Source organism: Rhinoderma darwinii, chromosome 5 (assembly GCF_050947455.1).
Source record: "Rhinoderma darwinii isolate aRhiDar2 chromosome 5, aRhiDar2.hap1, whole genome shotgun sequence".
In the NCBI taxonomy this organism is placed as follows: domain Eukaryota; kingdom Metazoa; phylum Chordata; class Amphibia; order Anura; family Rhinodermatidae; genus Rhinoderma; species Rhinoderma darwinii.
In genome coordinates, this window is record NC_134691.1 from 146,774,298 (window position 1) to 146,802,242 (window position 27,945).

At 41.8% G+C, this 27,945-nt stretch overlaps 1 protein-coding gene across 2 annotated transcripts in view; it reads left to right on the forward strand.

Moving 5' to 3' along the window:
• RNF182 (ring finger protein 182) overlaps nt 1-25,353 on the forward strand; it is a 92,869-nt gene extending 67,516 nt beyond the window's left edge. For both annotated transcript variants that reach the window (XM_075828417.1, XM_075828416.1), the window contains one exon: nt 21,158-25,353. In XM_075828417.1, the coding sequence (XP_075684532.1) occupies nt 21,387-22,127 (741 nt within the window). In that variant the 5' untranslated portion in view covers nt 21,158-21,386 and the 3' untranslated portion in view covers nt 22,128-25,353. The remainder of the gene's footprint in view (nt 1-21,157) is intronic.
• The last annotated feature ends 2,592 nt before the right edge of the window (nt 25,354-27,945 follow it).

The window sequence follows — 27,945 nt, forward strand, 5'->3', positions numbered from 1 at the left end:
GACATTATAAACAATAGGGCCTCAACTAATAACATAATGCTATCACCAATCTCATGCTATCACCCTCAAGTCTCGGATCCCATCAGTTCATTGCCAGTCCTGTACATCATCATCCCCTTCTTCTCCTGTCTTCTGCTCTTCACTGACTGTCACCCTCAGGGTAACCCACACAATTGTGGAGTCAGACTACGTTGGTGTCCAGTGGGGGAGTTATTATTACCACCTCCTAGCCACTTACTTATTAAAACACTTGATGCTGCTGACGGATTCACTCAGGTCTTTGGTCTTTCCTTGGATCTTTGCTGATGTCATCAGGACTTGGTTTGGTCCTTCTCATCTGTCAGACACCGTCTCCTTTAGTTTACGTCACCGTGCTGTACATAACACCTCATGCTGTGAGCCTGGGGTGAGATCCCACGTAGACGGAGTAGTGGAGTTGTATTGTGACTACCACAAACCCTCCGCATCTGTCCTCTTCCTCCGGCAAGTTACTTGTCTGGGCGGCTGCTTAGAATTGTGACACTGCCGTCAGTTCATGATAAACGCGTTGTACTGGCTCAGGCTGTGCCTGCCGCATCTCAGTGATGGAGTTCATCATGTTAAAAGACTTTTAGTTCATATTTACTGGCACTTGCTGGGGACCCCCAACTCTTGTCAATTGTTAAAATAAATACTAATCTGGTGATAACATCATCCGCATACATTATAAACGTTATTCTAAGTACATACAATAATGTCAGGCCCATAAACGACATCAAACACCTTTATATAAAGAAAAAACTTCTCTGTTACAATGAACAGGGCACCTAGAAGATGTGTAATTATTGGGTACATTTCATTTGCACTTGGTGATACTTTTTCAGCAGGATTTGTACCTTGATCTCAGCTGATTGCCTAGAACATCTCCACCTCACAGAAATATACACAGATTCCACATGTTTATCTGACAAGTGTCTCAAACCAATTTTTCTTACTCTAATCTGGTTCGTTCTACCTGGGAAGGCCTCTCAAGGTCTGTTCTCTTCGTGGGAGGCGGGTATGATAAGGTTGGCCCCGGTCTGCCAGGACTATTCTGTAGGCAAATCAAACAGCTCTAACAGAATTTAGCAGCAACAGCTGTAAAGCCTGGGACATACCAATTAGATCTTACCACATCGATCCTTGCAGTCTTGGGGCATATGTGAGGTCATACACCATCAATACAAGTGCTATCAAGAATGCATTGGGCGCTACCGGTTCACCTTCCTTTATCCGTCCACATTCTGTTAGAATCTGGTTCTCACGAATTCCGCTCCCAGTTGGACTCTTCCTGTGAAGAACAAGCTTTTCATAGCCTAATCAGTAATTGATCTTAATCAGATAATTAACTTGAATAAAAACATTAACAATGACATATTTATGTTAAACGTTCACACTGGTCAGTAACTAAAACTGATACCTACAAACTGATTCTTCTTCTCTTTATATATATCTATACATACACATATACACTGCACAGAATTCTCTGCTCTAAAATTTCCCTTTCACAACAACAACAAAAATAAACAAAAATGTTTTCGAATGGGAATATTCCGCTTCTGTACCTTTTATCTGACACATCCAATAGTCCAATGCTGAGGCTGGTCTAGAACTTTACATAATACTTAACCTCAGTATTTAATATTCCCACAACACTTCTTAAATACAGTTATTAAACAAACTAACTTTGGGATAACACTGGAGAACTGCTGACATCTTATCATTGTACAAACATCAGTTCAATGCTTGGGATAACACTGTTCCCCTGTTACTACACACAAAGTCTGCAGTGGGGAAAATACCGGCCGGGCTTCAGACCCCCTTGAGAACAGTTCTACACACACGAGCACATTGTCATACACTTCTACCTCGGGTAGTTGTATGTTCTGCAGTCGCTGGGACGGGTAATCTGGCCGGGCTGCACTTTTCACAGGTACCTTTGCTGTTTTACCTATGTCACGCCGTGCACACATCATGCCGGCTGCTACAAACCTAGTGGTGGCATTATTGTATCCAGGGACAAGCCAATTTACTGACACCTGGCTGCACATATCCTTGTTGTCAGTTCTTTCTTCTCTTGCTCTCTCAATTGGCTTACCCGATGATCCAATAAAGTTCCTACTACCAATGGGCCCATAATTGTGGGCGATGCCAAAAGCGTACCTAGAGTCAGTGTAAATGTCGGCCGTCTTACCTTCTGCCAGGTTACAGCCTCAGCGAGCACCTTCAGTTCCGCTCCTTGAGATGAACAAGAAGGTGAGAGTGGTTTCTGGGTAATTTACCTGGTGCCTCGTGTCCTGTCTTGTACATACTGTATATGATCAAGTATCTTTTCATTATAAATTGACATTAAAAAAAACCATGTCACATATAGATAGAACATCTCAAAGGGGTGGCGTCTTCATTCTCTAAAATAAAACCAAATGTTATACACTTCTCCACACTCATCTGATAATCCAGAACACTTTGAGAATTTCACTTTTATCAGGGTCTGTAAATACTTGATTAATACAAAAACAAATAAAAATATATTACTGAAATCTGGCATAAAATAAACAATGTTCAGACAATTTTTTTTTTTTTGTTTTGCCTTCTCCCCCATTTAAATCTATAAAGACTCATCTGTGAGTGACATCTCCTCGCCTCCTGTGTAAATTTGCTGGAGGGGGATGGTCTTTTACACACTACCTCATATTGGGTGGAGCCTACAGCACAGCTTACCCAGTGCCATATTCACCGTTCTGGAAAGATCTGGAACCATCTACACAGAAAAACCTCAACATTTAGGTTACTCTCATACACATTTAATCCGGATTACTCATTGGGGTCTCTTACACATTTTGTAGATCTCCTGAAACCAAATTCATTAATTCAAAACAAACCAAAATTGTACCTGATCAGTCCCTCCCCCCCTTTGTGGACTCTGCGAAAGTAATGTAGCAGGGTTCAAAACTACATATCAACATAATAAGGTTGGGCACTCTGTGTGGGGGGCACTCGTTTAACCCCCTGTAATGTACAACAGCCTGAAACAAAAATGACTTTTCCCTGATAAAAATACATTTGATCTTTACAATGACATAACTCATGTGTGAAATCAAAAACAAAACAATTGTAGTTAGTTATTCAATAAAACAGAAAAGATTATATCTGATAACATTAATTACTGCAAACCAACAAACTGTATATAAAAATAGGGAACGGTGGGGGGGCACATACATTTTCAAAACCCGTGTCTCACAGTATCTATAGTTTAATACATCTCAATTAACATCAAAACACATTAAATCTGATCACATCATAACACATAAATATCGTAACTTTTAGAAACAACAGTGCATGCGCAAAGATAAGAAATTAATTTAGGTTTGTAGACATTACTGATATATATATATATATATATATATATATCAGTGCAATATTGTAATCCTTTGTCTGCAGACTGCACCCAGTCAGCCCCTCCTCCTCCTCCCAAACACGGCATACCACAGGAGGGGGGGGGTCACATACTCACTCCTCACAGCTTCTAGTCTCACAATCTTAACCATTTCAATGCCGGCAAAACAACTTCCGTATCTGCAATCATTCATCACACCATTGTATAGGAATTATCTACGTTCAAAACATCAAACACATAATCCGTAACAATCCAATCTGTCGGCCACCATCTCTATATTATGATGACGTGTTGTTTCATCAGTGAACAGCGTCCTGCACACTGGAACGGAATCTAAAATAGAAAAAAAAAACACTGCAGCATGTGTTACCAATGACCAAATTAACAAGGCGATTATTTCATACTAATTTGGTTGGGCCGGGCGTGGCCACAACAGGGGCGGGGGGGGGGCAGCCTCTCCCATTGGAAACACATTGCGCAGCTGTGAGGGGGGGGGTTTCCGCCCACAATGAGAACACACTCGACATGAGGTACAGACGCCATTACCGGGCGTCGGCTGGTCCTGTGTTTTCTAATACATATAACATACAATACCTTTCTTATTCCTAACTTCCATTCGCTTCACCAAATCATATGAATAGGATCATCCGGGTACGGGTGATCCTCATGATTTGAATATGGACCGTAAACCATCCATTCTAACAGTCTATATTATACACGTAATTTATATAACAATCTTCGGTCTATAACTCTCTGACCTGGTTAATATATTACCCACGACTTATCACACAACTTAACAGGTTTTTTTTTATCAGTTTATACACCCCGCATGTACCTTATCGCATGACTTAGCAGTGTTTTTTTTATCAGTTTATACACCCCACATGTACCTTATCGCATGACTTATCAGTGTTTTTTTATCAGTTTATACACCCCTCGCATGCCGTATCACACGACTTATCAGTGTTCTTGTACAAGACGGGTTATATTTGCTATCTAGTCCCTAATTACCCAGAGGATGGTTAGGCGGGCGCGACTAATGTCTCACAGGTTTTTGACCTCACAGCGGAAAATATCACCTCTGTCGCCTGAGATAATCCAGGAAATCAACAAAAGGGTTCTACAGATCGCCACAAGACTGTCCACAAACACAGATAAGACGAAGATTTATAAAATCAACTCGCTTACCGTGCTTTGTGGAGGTGATCAAGCTCCTATCAGTGGGCAATCCCCGGTCCTCTGTTTCACCCTGTGATTGTCGGTTGTCCGGATTCCGATAACTCCTCAAGTGAGGTCCCTGTTCGGGCGCCAAAAATGTCAGGTCCGTATTTCAGGGTAGCTTCCTTCTCCCTGTTATTTCACACCGAATAACCACCTCTGTAAATTGAAACCTGAATGCATGCCTGTAAAGAAGTAAACCAGCCAGAGAGATGTTGGTACACAGCTTTCCTCAGGTAGGACAGGAAGTCAACTGAACTTTATTTTAGAACAAAGAACACAAAAAGACACATGTCTCCTCCCTAGAGATGTGGGACGTGCTTAAGCCCCCCTTGGCTCCTCAGCTGTAAGTTCTTCTGTGCATTCCTCTTTCATTCCAGGGGCGGTGTCTCCATAGGCGTGTCCGTCATGAACAAAGAACTTGTTATATATCAGTATATTACACAAAGAACTGAAATGTATATACATATGTGTGAGGATAATATTTTTGCAAACAATATACATGATAATGATCCCTGACAACACTATATAGAAAGGAGGGGGCTGTGCGGCACTATATATGGGGGGAGCTGTATGGCGCTATGTACAGGGGGATGTATGACACTATCTACAAGGGGGATGTGGGGGCGCTATCTAAAAGTGGGGTGTGACACTGTCTACAGGCGGGGCTGTATAGCACTGTCTATAGGGGGGCTGTATGGCACAATCTACAGGGGGCACTATCTATAAGGGGGGCTGCGTGTGGCACCAGTCACGAGTTTGCTATAAGGCCCAGTCTTTCCTAGTTACGCCCCTGCAGTGTATGGTACTATTATAATTAGAGGTGCAGTGTATGACGCTATTATATTTAGGGGCGTAGTGTGCGGCACCATAAGAATTGTATCTTCGTTTATAGGTGCAGAAATGTTTGAAAAGTGAGAAGCTGAAGACAGCAGAGCGGAAAACTGCAGAAATGGGCTGTGGCCAGGAGAAATCAACTGGATGGACCGTATGGAGAAGAAAAGAGATAAAGAACAACTAGAATCTGAGACGTCACCGGTGAGTTACTTAATGTAAATTTTTATTCTGCCTCTAATCCGTAATGTAGTCACTGTATGATCTGCAGTGAGATGAAGGGTGGTATGATTTTTTTTTTTTTTGTGAGGCTGCTAGTGATGTAGTACAGGCTTGGGGGCCTCAGGCAGCAAAAAAATCTAGAATCAGCCCTGGGTACAGTGGCTTAGCAGACAGTAGCACACTTGATAGGCTTAGATACATCATCTCAGCAAGCAGTATCACACATAATATGCTTAAATACATTGGCTCAGCAGACAGTATCACATATGATAGGATTAGATACATTGGCTGTCACGAACAAATACAGGTAAACAGTGAGGTCCCTGTTCTTCCCAAACCTCTGTCCCTACCTACTCGTACGACCTGACCTAAACGACGGCGCACAACTGGGTGGCATTCCCTATACTAGTACAAGTGAAACTGACAAACGGATAAGACAGAGACAGTACGAAATAAGAAAGGGTCACCTGGGAAGTACATGGAGGGAGAGGCAGGACAATTGCGCCACGGACAAGTCAGAGTGCAAAAGGCAGAGTCAGGCAGGCAAGGTCAAAACCGGGAGAGTGTGGAAAAACAAAAAGTCAGAAGGCAAAGAAAAGTCAGGAGTCCAGCCGGGGTCAGGGGTCACAAAGGAGTCAAAATGCAAGTCGCTCAGGGGAGTCTGAAACAAGGGAAAGCACCAGGCTAGGTAACTCTAATTACAGGCAAAGGCCTACTACCCCAGGCTGAACTAAATAAGGAGAGGGCGGGAGCTCAGGAACGTCAGCCAAGCTTTGATTGGCCTGACGCTCCTGAGCTCCTATTGGCTGCAGACTACCTCAGTCTGCCAGGCCGGGCGACGCCCGAGCGAGTAACTCTCGATGTCCTGGAGACAGAGGGAGCCGCAGGAAGGGAGTACGTGACAGTGGCTCAGCAGACTGTATCACACATGATAGGCCAAGAAAGGTTGCCTCAGCAGACAGTATTGCACAAGATAGGCTTAGATACAGGGTCTCAGGAGACAGTATCACACATTATAGGCTTAGATTAGATACAGGACTCCAGTAGACAGTGCCACAAATAAGCTTAAATACAGGGCTCCAGCATATAGTATCACGCAAACTAGGCTGAGATACAGGGCCTCAGCAGAGAGTATCTATATAATTACCCTCCCGGCTCGAGTCAGGTCTTCTTCAGCTCCGGGCGCAGCACTGGGTCCTGACACCATTTAGTGGTATTACCACAACCTTGCTGCAGCTTAAATTTTTCCCTATGGGAAAAAAAGTCTTGCAACTTTTTTTCCCATTAATGCCGCAATTTTACCAAGACCTGTAAGCGACACTGTTTTGGCCTACGAAAAGCTACGATGTATACTTTAAATGTAGGCTGTGACAGATGCTTAACAGTGGCATCTGTCACTAATAGGCTATAATGGTGTCCATTTAACAGATGTCATGAATTATCATGACCCTTTTCATGATGTATTCGTTAATTGGGTACCATTATAGCCTATTTGTGATGAATGCCACTGTTAGGCATCTGTTTAACACATACGTCTCCCAAAGGCTCTAATGACATCCATTTAAGACAGGGGTCTCAAACTCGGCCGGGTAAGTGGGCCGCATATAGAAAAAATGGGAAGTTGACGGGCCGCATTACTTTCACATTTTATACAATACAAAATTATTGTTAATCAATTAGTTATTTGAACTACTATAACACTATATTACTATAATAATACTGCTACATTACTATAATAATAGCGCTAGGTTTAAAATTTGAGATATTTCTCCACGTGCTTATTTTAACAATCCAGCTTTCCAGTTTAAGTGCCGCTAAATGCAGTCCGGCAGCTCAGTTAGCACACGTCAAGATTGGGCAGCCCCTTTTTAGATAGTGCCACAGTGCCCTCGGATGCTACTGCAGTGCCCTCGGTGGATGCTGCTGCAGTGCCCTCGGTGGATGCTGCCGCAGTGCCCTCGGTGGATGCTGCCGAAGTGCCCTTGGTGGATGCTGCCGCAGTGCTCTCGGTGGATGCTGCCGCAGTGCCCTCTGTGGATGCTGCCGCAGTGCCCTCTGTAGATAATGCAACACACCCCTAGATAAGGCCACAGTGCCCTCTGTAGATAAGGCCACAGTGCCCTTTGTAGATAATGCCACAGTGCCCTCTGTAGATAATGCAACACACCCCTAGATAATACCAGTGTCCTCTGCAGATACTGCCACACACCCACTTGTAGATAATGCCACAGTGCCCTCTGTAGATGCTGCCACAGTGCCCTCTGTAGATGCTGCCACAGTGCCCTCTGTAGATGCTGCCACAGTGCCCTCTGTAGATGCTGCCACAGTACCCTCTGTAGATGCTGCCACAGTGCCCTCTGTTGATGCTGCCACAGTGCCCTCTGTTGATGCTGCCACAGTGCCCTCTGTTGATGCTGCCACAGTGCCCTCTGTAGATGCTGCCACAGTGCCCTCTGTAGATGCTGCCACAGTGCCCTCTGTAGATGCTGCCACAGTACCCTCAGATGCTGCCACAGTGCCCTCCGCAGATGCTGCCACAATGCCCTCCGCAGATGCTGCCACAGTGCCCTCCGCAGATGCTGCCACAGTGCCCTCCGCAGATGCTGCCACAGTGCCCTCCGCAAATGCTGCCACAGTGATGTCAGGGGCTTCCCCAGAGCTGGAGTCGCGGAGCAGAGCCGCTTCTGGCACTCTGCCTGGGATTCCAGCTCTGCTCCTGACATCACTGTCCATATATGGACTGAGATGTCAGAGGCAACCCCAGAGCTGGAGTCCCGGGCAGAGCGCTAGTAGGCTCTTCCTAGGACTCCTGCTCTGGGGAAGCCCCTGACATCATTGTCGATGTATGGACAGCGATGTCAGAGGCTTCCCCGGAGTCCCAGAGCAGAGCCGATACCAGCGCTCTGCCTGGGACTCCGCTCTGGGGAAGACCCTGACACACTGTCCATATATGGGCAGCGATGTCAGGGAATTCCCCATAGTCCCGGAGCAGAGCCGATACTAGCGCTCTGCCCGGGACTCCGCTCTGGGGAAGACCCTGACACACTGTCCATATATGGGCAGCGATGTCAGGGAATTCCCCAGAGTCCCGGAGCAGAGTCGATACTAGCGCTCTGCCCGGGATTCCGCTCTGGAGAAGACCCTGACACACTGTCCATATATGGGCAGCGATGTCAGGGAATTCCACAGCGTCCCGGAGCAAAGCCGATACTAGCGCTCTGCCCGGGACTCCGCTCTGGGGAAGACCCTGACACACTGTCCATATATGGGCAGCGATGTCAGGGAATTCCACAGCGTCCCGGAGCAGAGCCTGTACTAGCTCTCTGCCCGGGACTCCGCTCTGGGGAAGACCCTGACACACTGTCCATATATGGGCAGCGAATGTCAGGGAATTCCACAGAGTCCTGGAGCAGAGCCTGTACTAGCGCTCTACCCGGGACTCTGGCTCTGGGGAAGCCCAAGACATCGCTGTTCATATGTGGACAGCGATGTCAGGGAATTCCACAGCGTCCCGGAGCAAAGCCGATACTAGTGCTCTGCCCGGGACTCCGCTCTGGGGAAGACCCTGACACACTGTCCATATATGGGCAGCGATGTCAGGGAATTCCACAGCGTCCCGGAGCAGAGCCTGTACTAGCAATCTGCCTGGGAGTCCGGCTCTGGGGAAGCCCCAGACATCGCTGTTCATATGTGGACAGCGATGTCAGGGAATTCCAGAGTCTCGGAGCAGAGCCGATACTAGCGGCTCTGTGTCCCGCGGGCCGCAGATGACAGCCCCAGGGGCCGCATGCGGCCCGTGTGCTTGAGACCTCTGATTTAAGAGATACATCATGAAAAGCTATTGGAAAGCTGATGACGTGCCTGTTTTTCTGGTGGCCTTGATGGATGCTATACAGTCACCAATAGGCTACCATGTTAAAGAAAAATTATATGTTTGATATATATGTTGTTTTACTGGACTTCACAGTATGGAATAGCATAATCTTCTATTGCACGGATGGGGCTAGATGTGGCAGGTTGCGCCAGATGTGGCGGATGATACCAGATGACACCAGAGGTGGTGTATAACAGCAGGCGGCAAAACACGACTCCAACACTAGCACGGGATACAGGTAGCAGGGCATGGGAACACTGGGAGCAGGATAACACAGGATAACACTAAGGGACCATTTGCAATGCGAACATGGGAAAAGGACAAAAACTCTCAGGCATGGAGTGGAAGGGCGGAGATCTTTTTATAGTCCAGGATGATCAGGGATGGATTAGGAAATTCTTAACAGGTACAGGCACCCTAACACTGAGAGCAGGGCCGGATGGGCACGAGTGCCAGCATCTCCTAGGGGGGAGAAGCTGGCAGTATACCAGCGGTCTGTGGTAGCGGCCGTCACAAGATAAGGAACGGCGGCGGTCCATGACCACGGTTGTGACAGAGGGTAGTTCTATTATTGAAAACAGAACCACATCAGATGGGGAATAAGACCTCCTTGTGTTCAAGAGCTATTGGGATTCCGGCTATCAGACCCTTACCACACTTTTGTGACATGCCTGACTGATATAAATGTGCTTAAGATTCTTTTACACGGGCCAATAATCGTGTGAACGAGCATTCATATGTACGAATGCTCATTCACAATCTTTGTCTGTGTAAACAGAAAAACGATCAGCCAATGAACAAGCGGACGCTCGCGAGCTGATCATATAATTTATGCGTCCATAAAAATGGTCGCTACTCGACAGCACATCTCCCTTTGTAAGCAGAGGAAGTGCTGCCGACAAGATGATAAATGTATGGGGACAAATGTTCGTAGTAACAATCGTTCTTCCCCATACTCCAGATCATTGCTCTCTTTCAATGGAGCAAATGAGCGCCGATCGCCAAGTTGTATTGTCAATCAGAGCTCGTGAAGGGTAGTAAACACTGGCAAATATCTGTCCATGTAAAACCACCTTTAGTCAGAATAAATCTCTTGAAATATTCTTTATTGCAGTTCCATGACATTAAAGAGGACCTATCACCAGGTCCTAACATCTATTTAACATATTGTAAAGAGTGTGCCAGACACAGGTTCTGTGTCGACGCCCGGGGTTAATCAGCCTTCATCAGCTCCAAGGCCTGCTAGAGTGACGCGATCTGTTACCACTCAGGCTAGCAGGCTGAGGAGAGGGAGAAACTATCACAGCCTGGCCTGACAGTTCTATCTCCCGCCCTTGGTCTATTTATACCCTCACTTGCAGTTGTTCCTTGCCTGTGATTGTCTTGTTTCCTGGCTCTGCGTTTCCTGCTATTTTCCTGATTGACCGCTGTTTCATATTAACCGACTTGACTGACGATTCTTCTGCTCTGATTTTGCTACTACGTACTCTCCTGGTTTGACTCTGCTCGTTCACTCTGCCTGTTGCTCATGGTGTTGCCGTGGGCAACTGCCCCAACTTCCCCCTTTGCTTCTATGTGCCCTTGTCTTGTGCTGTCTGTCTTGCACCTATTGAGCGTAGGGACCGTCACCCAGTTGTACGCCGTCGCTTATGACGGGCCATGCAAGTAGGTCAGGGACTGAGTTGCGGGTAGACTAGGGCTCACCTGTCCGTCTCCCTACCCCGACTCATTACACATATATTACCTTTAGCCCCCTCCCTCCTTGTTTCAATTAGCGTTTTTTTTTTCTTGTTTTGTCCCCCCCATTACTGAGTAATTGTGCTCCGTAGTCAACGGGGCGTGAACTACATTGAATCTCCCAGTGTCGAGCCATCTTCACTATCTCAGATGCTGTCCAAACAGCGCGAGGTAGCTTATGACAAATGTGCTTGATGAGAAGTCTTCTCCCAACGGGGGTCTCGTGAGATCATGCTGGGCAAGGATTGTCATAAGCTGCCTCACACTGATTGTACAAAATCAAAGGCAGTGAAGATGACGCCACCCGGGGATATTCACAGTAGTTCACACCACATTGGCTAACTACAGTGAATTACGACATCGTGCGCCAAAAGAACGGGGGATGATTACTCAGGAACAGGGGGAGAAGAACAAAACAATAACTAGGAAGGAAATAGTGAGGAAGTAGGCTTTAGGTAATATATGGAAATTGGGTGTGGGTTCTTTTTAAGCTATTTCTTTAAAAAATAAAAACACTTTTATTTGAGTGCCTTTATTGATTTTTGTTGTTAGAATGTATTTATGTCCTGTGTTCAGTAATGTATGTAGAAATATCTTAAGATCCTAAAGCAGTGCCTAAGTTTCCGTGCATGCCACCATCAAAATTTCTGAAAAGTGATATGAAATCCATATAGCTATGGAAAAAAAAAAATTGTGAAATGAAATGATTCTAGATGATTTCTCCATACCTATGGAGTCTGATGGAACATGCAAAAAAAAAATTAAAAAAAATATGTATGAAAGAGGGATACGGAGGTACAGTAGAGCTATGGCAGCACTATTTCAGCTCTGTACATAACTGAAATGTAATATGACCTATGTGCATGAGCCTCTAAGGTATTAAAAAACAAAGAGGCAATAGAATGATTAATTTTTTTGTAGAATATAAGCAGAGAAAATTGTGTTAGACTTAGCAGAGAAACATAAAACCTTATCAGTAAAGTTATTATGTGCAGTTTAATAAACCCTGAAAACTTAGACTAACTGCACCTCAAAGTTGACAGCCCACTGTCTACATATTTTTAAGCCTGAACAGTTCTCAGGTTCTGTGTAATTAGTGTGACAATAAAATATTGAATATTTTCATTTTAGAGATGCTTCTGTCACCTACTGACAGTTAGTGATGACTGTGACATGACTTTACAATATGTAAATTCAGAGCAATGGTATTGCAAAATAAGACACTTCTTTACACTAGTTCAGTTTATTCTCTGTATTTCATGCACTCTACTGGTTATATAATTTGTATGGACTCTACTGGTTATATAATTTGTATGGACTCTACTGGTTATATAATTTCGTATTGTAATAAACTCTAGTTATTCCCCAGATAGTTGGGTAATGCCTTGTCATAAAAAGCCTGATCTAATCAGTATTCTGATATTTTCACTATTAGGATGTTGATTGGTCAATTGGCATACATTGCGTGATATCCACAATGATGCAATTAATTTGTATTTGGAAAACCATTCTCTTTCTTATAAATATTATTATGTTCAGTACTGCACGTGCATTTTCATGTATAAGCTGATGAAATTATAAACTTGTGGTGTTTAATGGGTAACAACCCAAAAAATTAAAGGGTAACTAAACTTTCAACAAACTTCTGACATGTCATAGTGACATGTCAGAAGTTTTGATCGGTGGGGGTCCAAGCACTGAGACCCCCACCGATCGCTAGAACGAAGCAGCAGAAGTGCTTGGGTGAGCACTAAGCTGCTTGGTTTCTGATCAATTTGTCTCGGAAAGCTGATGTAGCGGTATACGGACTCAATAGAAAGTCTATGGGCCCGTTCACCGCTAATATGACATGTCAGAATTTTGTTGAAGGTTTAGTTACCCTTAAGTCCTTAGTCTACTACAGCTGATAAAACAAATGTTCATAGTCCAGAATCAATTGTTAGTAGTGTGATTTATTCTCTTCTCACAAGCCACAACTGGCGGTCGGTTATTGAGATGACGACGTGGGGATTTGAAAGCGGACTTGGCCGCTGGGAGACTGGTGGCTGACATAATGCTTCAGATCCTCTGCTTTGTTTGGAAAACAAGTTTTACGTATTATTATAACCAAAATTATAATAAAGCTGTGACCAACACCTGTTCAAAAAAAAAATTATAATAAAACTGTGACCAACCCGGTCAAATTTTTTTTTATAAATGTGTGTGTTTGTGTGTGTGTTTGTGTGTGTGTTATTTCATAAGAGGGCGAGCGGTAAGGCAACATTATTAGTGTGGTCATTATGATCTCTGCAGTTGGTATAGGTTGCAAAGGGACCTCAGTTGACTGAAGCTTCCTAAAATGTGGGAGGTTTAAACTAAAGCAGATAAATACAGATACATATTGGACAGACTCATAAGACAGGTGAAAAAAGAAAAAACCAGACAATTAGGTCGACATTTAGGGTAAGAGAAAAGATTTAAAGGGGTTGTCCAGGAATACATTTTATTCATATTTTAACTTAATTGGACATATTTAACCCCTTCCCGTCGTAAACAACTTTCAGATTTTCATTTTCGTTTTTTCCTCCCCACATTCCAGAAGCCATAACGTCTATTTTTCCGTCTATATAGTACTATGAGGGCTTGATTTTTGCGGGACGAGTTGTAGTTTTTCGTAGCAGAATTTATTTTGCCGTATAATGTAATAGGAAACGGGAAAAAAAATATTTGTGGGGTAGAAAATTAAAAAAACAGCGATTCCTCCATGGTTTTTTGCATGCCGTTTTTACGGAACTCACTGTGCAATTAAAACAACATGTTAACTTTATTATGTGGGTCAATACGATTATGGCGATACCAAATATATATCGTTTTTTCTATATTTTACTACTTTTACATGTAAAAACCTAAGTGTAAAAAAGAAAATTTATTCTGCGTCGCCAAATTCCGAGAGCCACAACTTTTTTATTTTTCCGTCGATTAAGTGGTATGAGGGCTTATTTTTTGTGGCATAAGCTGTAGTTTTTAATCATACCATTTTGGTGTAAATACAACGGTTTGATCACTTTATTTCATTTTTTTGTGGGAGATGAGGTGACCAAAAAATAGACATTCTGGCGTTTACAATTTTTTTTTACGGCGTTCACCGTGCTGGTTAAATAATGATATATTGTAATAGTTCAGACTTTTACGGACGCGGCGATACCAATTATGTTTATTTTATTTTTTTACTATGCTCTAGGGGGAAAATGGGAAAAGGGGGCTTTTAATTTTTTTTTACACCCAAAAAAACTTTATTTAACTCATTTTTACTTTTTGTATTAGTCCCCCTAGGGGACTTCAACCAGCGATCGTTAGATCGCTTGTACGATATACTGCAATACTAATGTATTAATATATAGACTCCAAACAAATTTGTAACAAGGGCTGAGAACTGTTTAAGCCACAACTGTCCCCCCATATCATCTAGGCAGCTCCATGATAATACATATACCACTAAGAGAAAAATAAGAGCCTTTAACGCCAATATATATAATATAAAAAGTTAAATCTTTATTATACAGACAATGTACATACTAAAATAGCACAAAGAGAACTCTAGTATAAAAGCGGAGACCGCACCGAGTGTTATAGCCACCAATTAACCAAGGGTAGCTGCATACATGTTAGACTGAGTACCAGATTCACAATTAAGTATACAATCAATACACCATTTAGCTCAAGAGTAAGGAAGGGAGAACAATGTCTCCATAAATAACTAGTTTGAGTAGAAGAGGGGTGCAGTGTATATCGTACTGGATGGTAGTTGAATCAAACAAAAAATGACTAAGATGCAGACTTACCCATAGATGGGATGAAGTGGTATGAAGTGAGAGGTGTCCGCTCCGTAACATAGACCCCGACGCGCGTTTCGCCACGTAGTGCTTCCTCAGGGGGATGTAAGTTAATTCAACATACATAATTAACTTACATCCCCCTGAGGAAGCACTACGTGGCGAAACGCGCGTCGGGGTCTATGTTACGGAGCGGACACCTCTCACTTCATACCACTTCATCCCATCTATGGGTAAGTCTGCATCTTAGTCATTTTTTGTTTGACTCAACTACCATCCAGTACGATATACACTGCACCCCTGTTCTACTCAAACTAGTTATTTATGGAGACATTGTTCTCCCTTCCTTACTCTTGAGCTAAATGGTGTATTGATTGTATACTTAATTGTGAATCTGGTACTCAGTCTAACATGTATGCAGCTACCCTTGGTTAATTGGTGGCTATAACACTCGGTGCGGTCTCCGCTTTTATACTAGAGTTCTCTTTGTGCTATTTTAGTATGTACATTGTCTGTATAATAAAGATTTAACTTTTAATACTAATGTATTGCAGTATATCGTGATTCTGACAGGCACCTATTAAGCCCTGCCAGAGGCAGGGCTTAATAGGTGTACAAAGATGGCGGACCTGGGGGCGTTCATTAAGCCCCCAAGCAGCCATAGCAACCATTGCCCCCGCGCGATTGCGTTGCGGGTGGCGCGATGAGTTGTTAGAGGGGGTCACCCCACTCTTACTGACGATTTAAATGCCGCAGTCAGTATTGACCGCAGCATTTAACGAGTTAAACTAGCGGGATCGCACTCGAGCCCGATGCCGCTAGTTATTCTGAAGTGTCGGCTGTAACATTCAGCCGACACCGTCATCGTATGGAGCGAGCTCACTGCGTGAGCCTGCTAAATACTTCCCCTACCCGACTTTGGCGTATGGATACGTCAAATGTCGGGAAGGGGTTAAGTAAATTTGTAATATAATGTCTGTTTACCTGTGGCAGCGTTACCCTGTTCTGATCCGCGGTCACGTGACCGCACCGAGAGTAAATTTTTCATTTCCTGTGATGTTCCGTGTCTTCGCTCAGCCAGCACTTCCAGCTGAGAAATTATCATCCGTGTATTACCTCATCATCCCTGTGGATGATGAGGTAATACACGGATAATGAGGTAATACACGGATAATGAGGTAATACACAGGGATGATGGGGGTTATATACAGGGATGATGAGGTAATACACAGGGATGATGGGGGTTATATACAGGGATGAGGAGGTAATACACAGGGATGATGGCAGTTATATGCAGGGATGATGAGGTAAGGATATATACTAGGAATATCCAAATAGGCTCCACAGGAATGCATGGGGAGCCTGACTTCCGGTTTTCTGAAAAGCAGCGATTCCAGACAAGGTCAGAGGGAAGATCACGTGAGCGGCGCTGGACCCGAAAAACGACAAGATGCGTTGATCGGTAAGTAATTTTGCACACAGCACCCCACTGAAACACCAATGTACAAATGGAGGGTGTAATAAAAAAATAAAGTGGAGTGCTACTTTAAAGGTAATGTATTGTCAGGAAATTACATATTATTTAACTCAGGGTTTTTATTATACACATTTTTTTTTATTTTTGGTGGTGTTTTTTTAATTTTTTTCACATGACTATCCACATAACAAAATGTTGAAATATTATCATTTTCACACTGGCCTCAAGAAAGGTCATAATAAGCTGATATTTACTGTTCCCTGTAGCTCACTTATCAGCTTTGCTGTATATACAGGCCCAGGATGAGGAGAATCAACTCATTATCATTAAAGGATGGGCAAGTTAATGACATCTCTATTGTATCACTGGAAGCCTAGATAAGGCAGTTGAGTCTCATTAATTTCAGCTGGCATGAAGCAAACACACCCTGCTATTCTGACTGCACAGGAAGTACAGGAATGGTGTGCCACCAACATGGCTACCCCCACGGAAGATTTTACAAATAAAAAAAAAAATAGATACAACATTTAAAAAAAGGACCAAACACATTACTTCTCATCTATAAACTTAAATCTAATAAATTTAACTAAAATTAAATACATGGCACATTCCATTTAAAGCAGTAGTGGTTATCTATCTAGAGACTTTATAGAGATGAATATTGCATGCTGCATTTTCCAAAATGCCATTCTTTGCCCATATAGTGTCATATAGTACCAAGAGAGCAATATACTTTATCCACATAAAGCAATTTAGTGCCCACATAGTGCCTACAAACCCGCTTTTTCTCCATTACAGAGCCAAGCTCTTCTGCACTGTGCAGAGTGTTATGCTGCCCACTTTCGAGATAAATGGAGAAAAAAAGGAGGATAAAATTCTCCAGCGCTGTCCAAATGTTGTGGAATTGAAGGATTCAATCCAAGGCAAGAAGTTTAAATAAGATATATGTTTAATGGATAAGAATGCTACACGTTACGAGATCGGACCGATCTCTTCATCAGGCAAAGAAACATACATGTTGCTGGAGGACCCAGCATTAAATAGCTTAAAAAGACCGCCAAAAAGAACGTTGCTGGAGTCAACTGTTAAAAAAAAACTAGAAAAAAACAAAAAACTTGAACAAATACCCAAAATTGATGATTAACATAGAGACTGTACACATGAACTATATTACTGTTCTGCAGTGTATGTGGCTCAGTGTAAGAGAACCATGAGAGAGTTTTTGCCGTTGTGCTCGTGGAACTAAAAAAAAATAAAAATTTCCGCCAGCATTACGGCCATTTACATTTCTAACCATGTGATCAAAGATTAAAACTTTAAGGGCTGGGAATGCTGTATATCATACTAACGGTTAATGAATGTTCCGGAATATGTGTCTGCCGTTTACAGCGGGGATCACAGGATGTGCATCTCAGATCGCTATGGAGATCGAGCGCTAATGCTCGGAATCCAGGAGACGGGTTGGCGTCTCTGGTTGCTAAGGAGACGGGTTACCGCGTCTAACACAGTTTCAGGTGTCAAATGATGGTTTCAGTGACCTCATTGGGGCCCATAGGTTTGAGAGTATCTAGTTTGTAGATCCAAAAGATCTCACTTTTACATAAATTCTCAAAACTGTTACAGAGGGAGGGGTCTATTTGTTCAATTGGAGTGATCAAAAAACAATTAAAATCTCCCTTATGTTCGGTAGTGCAATGACGTGATATGCTGTGCTGCATAAATTGTTTCATACAGTTTGACCTATGTTTGTTGAGGCGACAGTGTAGGGGTTGTATTGTTCTACCTACATACTGTTTTTTACTGGTGCAGCTACTTAGATAAATAACATTCTATGATTTACAGTTGAGGTGGTGTTTGATGGGGAAGGAGGTTCCTGTGGAATTTGATTTGAAATTGGTAAGTTGGTGGGTAATGGTGTTGCAACAAAGGCATTTTGTTACCCCACAATTGTAGCTCCACAATGCTCCAATTTTATTCTCAGAGGGTTTATGTTCATTCCAGTGTCGTACTCTGCTGGGTGCCAGTATGTTTTTTAGTGTGGGGGCACATTTGAAGGTTATTGTGGGTTCGCGAGGTATAATTTATTTAAGATATGGATCAAATTCAAAAATATGTCAGTGTCCCTTCAAACTCTCACAGATTTTTTTATGTGCTATGTGGTAGGTGGTAATACAATTTAGATAATTGACAGTTGGCATTCAGGTCTGAGTCAGGAAAGGGGATTTTTTTTAGGAGCTAAAGAAGCTTCTTGGGATAGTTGGGAAGTTTTTTTGAAAGCTTCTAATAGTAGTTGCTTGGGGTAGCCTTTTTCGCAGAATCGGGAGTTTAGAATTCTTGACTGAGTGACAAAATCTTTGTCCAGGGTGCAATTTTTTCGGATTCTTTTATATTGGCTAAATGGTATGTTCTTTATCCATTTCGAAAAATGTCCACTTTTGTAATCCAAATAGCTATTCGCATCTACTTTTTTGAAGAAGGTTTTTGTTGTAAATTGGTGATTAGTGAATGAAATAACAAGATCCAGATATTCAATGGCTGTATCACTCAAATTGCTGGTGAAAGTGAGGCCCCACGAGTTATTGTTTAGGGATTCACAGAAGAGTATAGCTTTCTCCTTATCGCCTTTCCATAGAAAGAAGAGGTCATCAATGTACCTCTTGTACATCAGTATATTTGGTTTAGCCCAGGGATGGTTCAAGATGTATGAATCTTCGAAATCCCCCATGAAAAGATTGGCATAGCTGGGGGCCACACGGGGGGTTCCCATAGCTGTACCTGTTATCTATCTAGAGACTTTATAGAGATGAATATTGCATGCAGCATTTTCCAAAATGCCATACTTTGCCCAGATAGTGTCATATAGTACCAAGAGAGCAATATAATTTATCCACATAAAGCAATTTAGTGCCCACATAGTGCCTACAATCCCGCTGTTTCTCCATTACAGAGCCAAGCTCTTCTGCACTGTGCAGAGTGTTATGCTGCCCTCTATGGCAGCAGCCAATAAAACTAGTAATGTTTAATTGTCCTTACTTATTGTATTATACAATAGTTACTTCGGTTTAAAAAGTACATGTCCTAACACAGGTTTTTATCTCTTTTGTGTACCCTAAAATTGTATTTGCTTTTGCTGCTGCTGTTTGGCATTGGGTTTCTAGTAACTAGTATGCACCATCCTAATATTCTTGTAGTCTAGGTGGATTACTTTAAATATACAATTACATTTTATCTGCCATTTACTTGCCCAAACTTCCGGCTTGTTGAGGTTTTTCTGTAATATGTTGCAATCAAATTGTGTTTTAAAGGGGTATTCTGATCAAAGCCATTTATTGCATATCCACTGATAGGAGTAGAATCCGGACAGAGCTGGCCTGTCCTGCTTTCTGGTCCAATTGCAAGAAGAATTAGCTGAAAGGGAGCAAAGAGCATGATGTGAGTGTGCAGAGAATAAAGTCTGTGTGATGCAGCTTCGGGCAAAAGCTACAGAGCTGATGTCAGAGATAGTGCTATTGTTCCAGCATATGCTGCAGTAGAGCCTAATAACATTCAGCAGTTATTATTTGTGAGGCCATGAAGCTATAGTATACAGTACATGCCCATTTTACTCATTATAAAAAATATACAGTATAATTTAGCTCCAACAAAACATTTTTACGAAAATTGCGGTAGTGAATTTTGACTGCTACCACGATTTTAACAGAAATAATTATAGCATGCCGATGGATGTCGCCATTATACTCATACTAATGAAAGTACTCCATCAAGCTAATGGTCCTATAATGAGAAACAGTGTCAGGGTTTAAAATCTCCTGCAAAAACGTTCCCCTTGCAACTGCAGGCACAGTTGATTTTACAGTAGTATATATATGTAGTCATATGCCGATTCCCGAAGCACGGTTGAGGCTGCAGCAGCGAATTTGGAGTACAGTGGCAGAAAGTTTAGAGAATTCATACAGCTTTGGTTCTGAAATAGAGCTTCTTCAGTGATATAGAAGTATATTATGAAATTGCTATATATGCCACTACCTCTGTACTGTACCTCTAAAATAGAGAACTACTTTAGTTCAATAGTTTGGGGCTCAAATTAAATAGTACTTGACAATGACCGGTTATCTTGTATTCATATAGTAACACAGATTAAAGTACAATGAGTTTGTGGTATGTGGGTATGTTCACACACTAATAATATAAATAGTAGATTACATAGCACTGAAATCATGAGGATCTGCACAAAAACGTTAAAAAAAATTCACTATTAACGACTAACCTTATTAATAACTTCTGCTAACCTTGTATAGCAGTCAATGGAAATCATATTTAGTAAAGTTTTGCAATTAAATTATAAATTCCTGGATCAGTTGAAGTGTAAAAGAAAATGTTTCATTCTATTTGCTTTCCATATATTACAGAACTGTCTGGCAGGGGTACAAATGTCATTCAGTCCTTTTTGAAAAGCAAACACAAATGTGATACTGTCATTGTGCTGCCTCGAAAGGTCCAGAATTTTCATCCAGTTCAATTTCCTGGCTTTAGACTTGAATATAACAATGTAAAATCCTGTGTTGCAGATTCCAGCAATGTGACTGCCACTAAGGATGGTACAGAGTGAAGAAAATGTTAACCAGAAAGGCAATCCTAAGTGATGAAGACGCGATCTGTCCTGTCTCTAAAGTTTGGCTGTGTCTTCTCCTACAATGTGTGCAGTCTATGGCTGCTCATAGGCTCTAAACTTGTACAATCATCGTATGGGTCTTGTTAATATTTTGCAACTTGTGGAAGGGCTCGCACTAAGATACAATGACTGGACATCTAAGTGAAGATACTTCAGAGTCTCCAAACCTGAACTCAGATGAGCTGGAGTGCAAAATATGCTATAACCGCTACAATTTAAGACAGAGGAAACCAAAAGTTTTGGGCTGTTGTCACCGAGTATGTGCTAAATGCCTTTATAAACTCGTGGACTGTGTGGAGTCTCCGCAGTGTGTCATAGTATGCCCATTTTGTAGGTTCGAGACACGTCTGCCTGAGGATGAAGTCAATAGCCTTCCAGACGACAACAACATTTTACTTAACCTGGCATGCGGTGGAAGGGGAAAGTGCTCTGGAGATAATCCGACAGAATTACTGCTAACCCCGAAACGTCTTTCAACTCTGGTTACACCTTCCCACAGTTCTACCAACTGCCTGGTGATCACTATTATGGAAGTCCAGAGAGAAAGTTCTCCAGCTCTCAATGCTACTCCTGTAGTGGAGTTCTACAGGCCTTCCACATATGACCCAGTTTCACTGCCTCATAACTGGACAGTGTGGAACTGTACATCCCTGATCTGCCAAACCTCTGTGCGTGTCTTTGTTTGGTTGCTAGGTCTACTCTACTTTAGTTCCTTGCCCCTAGGGATTTATCTGCTGGTTTCAAAAAAGGTAACTCTTGGAGTAGTCTTTGTCAGTCTTGTCCCTTCCAGTCTTGTTATACTAATGGTATATGGCTTTTGTCAGTGTGTCTGTCATGAATTTTTGGATTGTATGTCCACCTCGTAAATAATACAATAGGAGAGAAATACCTTCATGAATTAATATCCCAATGTATTGTGACAGATGCATTATGAGGAATACAATCTTATTACTTTACCTTCAACTTTTGAGCAAGCACAGTAACTACCAAGAAACATCCGATGATTCTTGGAAAGGGTCATTCCTGAAAGGCAAAAGGAAACAGGCACTTATCGTATATATACTGTATCTCTTATACTAAAATATGTTGGTTAGTCAGAAAAAATAACATAATTGTCCTTTGCTACTTGATTTGAATTGTATTTTGTATTATCATACCCCCGTTATGAGCAGTCGTTTTTGGCTAGCTTACTTTGAGAGGAGATGTCCTCCGTGATTTCTGTCGTTTCAAGTTAAAATATTTTTTTGTATAGTTTTTCTTTCTTCGTTTTAATTCTGCATTGTCACACTTAGTTTGCAGTCATTTCAGGGTATCTGTCAATAATACAGCAATACTCTAGAAACGTGATTTTTACTTGATGATACCTCAGGGAAAATAATGTCTATTTCTAACTTACAGTAGGAAATGTGATATTATTTGCTCTAATTTAATAGAGCTGAGTGGATCTTGGCCTTAGACACCATTTAAAAAAAATAAAAAAATAAATGTTTTAAACAGTGATGATTGTACATTTATGTAGAATGCAGTGATGTTAAGAATGTAATATTAATAGAAGTTCTACACAAGGGATCTGCAGCCCGCCACCTGAATAAAATGCAATTTTATTCACTCTCCAATAGACTAAAAGAATGAATAAGAAAATATGAAATTACCATAGTATGTTTTGTTTGCTGTCTAAATGACCAGAATAAAGGGATTTTGTATTTAAAAAAATCACTTTATGATGTGATAATAAATATGATACGGAATACGTGATGTCATTTTTACAATTTCTGGCCAATGAATAGATGTCTGCCTGTGCTGGTGACAATTAATGCTCAAAGGGGATGTCCATGATTGGAAGAAATTGTCTGTTTTTACAGAAACAGCGCCACTCTTGTCTATAGGCTCTGTCTTGTATTGCAGCTTAGCTCTATACACTTAAATGGGGATGAACTGAAAGGCGCCGTTTCTGGAAAATAGAGCAGACCATTTTTTCCAATCCTGGATTGTCCCTATAACATCATTTTATGTACCACAAATGAAAACACTCAAGTTATTTGAACGACCACAATGATCATGAAACAGGCAGGCTGCAGACCCCTGCACTGTGCTAATATATGTCAATTATTTTTTTAATAATTTTTTTTACAATTTTTATTATGAATGCAAATCAGTGATGTTTTCAATGAAGGCTGTCTGCATTGTCATGTGCTATTTACGTGACTATAATTACAGGGCAATACTCCATTCAAGTCCAATTGTCAGCTGGAGGGGACCACTCTTAATTCATAGGTGTATTTTAACTCTTACTCTGCTGTGGAACTGTATTCATTGTAAACCGAGACCTAGTAAAACATTATGTGTCCAATACATGTTTGGCAAATTAATGTGACAGATTAGATGTAATATGTTCAGATATATATATATATATATATATATACCAAATTATCCCAATCCGTTAAAAATTGTAATATTGTGCAGTGAGCTGCAGCATCAGCCTCTAGAGGTAAGGTGACCTTGGAAAAGACAGAGAATACATTTTGTTTGGGATAGATTTCTTGGTAATAAATGTCATCATTTCAATATTAAGACTTCTACATGTTTTTTATAAGGCAGTGCACTGGCCCCTATGTTATACTGGTGGTCCATACAAGCCAAGCGTTAGTGTTTATGGGGGTGTCCAGACGAATAACTGTCCACCAAACTAGCTTGTTCAGCCAGGAGTTATTTAATGTGTATGGCCACCTTTACACCGATAGAAATTAGGATTATCTGTATATATTGGTGACGTGTGCACTGAAGGACTCTACCAATCAGAAGAAACAGAAGGTCTGTATGAAGACTGTAAGTATGTGTAGCATTCTTCAGTATATAATCACAGATAACATGACAGTACAGTGCTTCATGCCTTGTGGATGTCAATGGTTACCACATAACCTAATAAATGAGTCTACAAAGTTGTTACTTCCACAGTGTGCGGGCAATAAATAAAAAGTAAGAAATGTTACTAAAAGGAATATGAATAAAAAACAATGCACTTTATAATCTTTAATGCTGGATATGTTCTGAGATGTAAAATGCTACAGTGGTCTGCCTAAGAAAATGGAGAATATACTTCTCATCTCATTCAGCAGAAATATGTCATTCCACGATGCTTCTATAGGGACCTTGTGTGCATGGCAATGTGCTAATAGGATGGTAAATGTATTCACATAATTCATTATCCCCTTTAAAAAAAGTAAAAATTAAGGGTATGTTCACACGAGGTCAATACGTCCGTAACTGACGGACGTATTTAGGCCGCAAGTACCGGACCGAACACAGTGCAGGGAGCCGGGCTCCTAGCATCATACTTATGTACGATGCTAGGAGTCCCTGCCTCGCTGCCGGAAAACTGTCCCGTACTGTAATCATGTTTTCAGTACGGGACAGTACGGGTCAGTACGGGACGTAATGACCTCGTGTGAACATACCCTAACTCTTTACCAATCTGTCACAATTTACTTTCCTCGCTGGTCCACCAGCAGTGGTTGAGTGGTATTTCTCCGCAGTAGTACCTGTTTCTAGATGTCTGCTTACATGTACCTTAGAAAAGAGTCCTTTATGATATACATATATTGCTGCAAAGTCAATTTGTATCATTCAGCAAGGATAACTGAGCATCCCCTAAGAAAGCAAATATATTTTATATGGTCTATATCAGATATAGTTTTGTGAATAGGGTAGCTGATGAAATAAGTGCCAGTTTGGTAGCACATTTACTCCCTTCCCGTAAAAAATGCCATTATTAAGCCTTTCTAGCCATTGATGTAGTTTTAGTACTGTATGTACCACATTCGTGACAGAGTTTGCTGCACTAACTGCTATACACTAGTGTGATAGTACAAACCTGTTCTTGTGTTGAAGTGTTTGGGGCTAACCTTGAAACTGTGATTTGCAGTATGTGACAGGTCCAGTGGTAATAAAAGTTTTGTATGTGATGTCTTCTAGTCTGCCAATTGTCACAATTGTAGTATGGTCTGTCTGCTTTTATCTACTTTGTGATTTGTAAAAAAAATAAAAATAAAAATAAAAAAGAAATGTGTATAAAACCAATTGATCTATTTACAATCTGGACATGAATATGTGTATAAAATATTTATTTATTCATGAATGGACTTTATTGTGTTTATTGCGTGTGTGTGAGTGTGTGTGTGTGTGTGTGTGTGTGTGTGTGTGCGTGTGTGTGTGTGTGTGTGTGTGTGTGTGTGTGTGTGTATGAAGCAGGCATTTTATCAGGTTTTGCTTTGAGTAGTAAGTACAAATTAGAGATGATAGCGTTGATATTAAATAACGCTGTCCAGAAGCAAGAAGACACAGAATAGTCACTCATCACTCAGCATCAGGTTAAGATCCTATCTTAAAGGCTATGAACACCTTTAAGGGCTTTTTTCAATTTTTTTTAAATTAATAGATCAGTCAGTGTGTTTAGTGTAACCTCTTAATTCGTTTTTATTAAAAATTTGTTTTCGTTTTTGGGATACAGCTGCTCTGTATTCTCTATGCAGAGCAGCTGTATAGATCACTATTCACTGAATCCGTCAGTCCCGCGAACCTCATGGGTTCAGTGTCAGCGGGTCCTGCGTGTCTCTGGCACGCAGGATCCACCTGTAATCTATCACCTCTAAGTTATGAATTTAGATGTGATAGATTACAGGTGTATCCTGCGTATGAGACACGCAGAACCGGCTTTCACTGAACCCATGGAGAATACAGGACAGCTGTATCTACAAAAGTTAAAATAATTTTTAATAAAAACTAATTAAGAAGTTACACTAAACACACTGACTGATCTATTAATTTAAAAAAATACCTTAAAGGTGTACATAGCCTTTAATATTATTCCACTGTTGTGTTCCATCATGGTGTGCACCTGTATGACTGTGTCTGAACTTTTGGGGGGCAAAACTAAAAGGAGAAAAAGTTTCAACATAAGAATTAGGTGTCCTGCACATGGCACAATTACTTTTTGGTATGGGCCCATACTGTACTTCTGTGTGCCTCCAATTTTTAACAAAAGGTTTTATTCTCACGGAGTAAAATAAAATAATTGTTAAAGGGAAGAATATGGTTCCTGTAGAGGCTCAGTGTGCCGCCTTACATGCTTTGCTGTGTGAGTCCTTAGGGTGTTCCAGAAATGCACATATGAAGGGTAAGGCCACATGGGGCGGCATTAAGGGGGGCACGATGTGAACGAAAACCGCACAAAATTTTGTTTGGTACTCTTTTCAAATTGATGAGGATGCGCAGTGTTTGGGTTAAAACTTCTAATTACCTGTAAAATTGTGCGGTGATAAGGGTCTATTCATTAATTGACGCGTGATTTTGCAGGTAAACAGCAGTTTAATGTTACATTTACGTAGCAGAATTGCAGCATATTACAGCAGCAGCAAAGTGGATGAGATTTAAACAAATCTCATCCACCTGCTGTGGAAAATTTCTGTTCAGAATTTAACCTGCGGTGTGGAATTTTAAAACTGCAGCATTTCAATTTAAAGAGGCTCTGTCACCAGATTTTGCAACCCCTATCTCCTATTGCAGCAGATCGGCGCTGCAATGTAGATAAGAGTAACGTTTTGTTTTTTATTTAAAACGAGCATTTTTGGCCAAGTTATGACCATTTTTATATTTATGCAAATGAGCCTTTCTAAAGTACAACTGGGCGTGTATTGTGTATGTACATCTGGGCGTTTTTACTACTTTTACTAGCTGGGCGTTGTGAATAGAAGTGTCATCCACTTCTCTTCAGAACGCCCAGCTTCTGGCAGTGCAGACACAGCCGTGTTCTCGAGAGATCACGCTGTGACGTCACTCACTTCCTGCCCCAGGTCCTGCATCGTGTCGGCCACATCGGCACCAGAGGCTACAGTTGATTCTGCAGCAGCATCAGCGTTTGCAGGTAAGTAGCTACATCGACTTACCTGCAAACGCCGATGCTGCTGCAGAATCAAATGTAGCCTCTGGTGCCGATGTGTCCTCGCTCGTCCGACACGATGCAGGACCTGGGGCAGGAAGTGAGTGACGTCACAGCGTGATCTCTCGAGAACACGCTGTGTGTCTGTGCACTGCCAGAAGCTGGGCGTTGTGAAGAGAAGTGGATGATGCTGATTCGTCAGCATCATACACTTCTATTCACAACGCCCAGCTATTAAAAGAAGTAAAAACGCCCCGATGTAACACATAATACACGCCCAGTTGGACTTTAACGTTAAACACGCCCAGTTGTACTTTAGAAAGCCTCATTTGCATAAATATAAAAATGGTCATAACTTGGCCAAAAATGCTCGTTTTTAAAATAAAAAAACGTTACTCTTATCTACATTGCAGCGCCGATCTGCTGCAATAGGAGATAGGGGTTGCAAAATCTGGAGACAGAGCCTCTTTAAGCTGCAAAATGGTTGCTTATTTGTTGCAGATTTTCCCTATTGAGTTCAATAAGGAAATGAAAATCCGCAACAAACAGGTTGCAGGTTTTTGCTGTGTAATAGCTGCGTTTCCGTAGCGATGCGTTCCTGCTCCCGAGGTCTCTGTCACCTGTAACTGCACCCTTAGGCCTTATTCACATGGACGTGTCCGTTTTGCGCACGCAAAAGGTCCGTGTGTCATCAGCATATGGTGCGTGGCTGCGTGATTTTCGCGCAGCCGGCATCATGATGACACTCT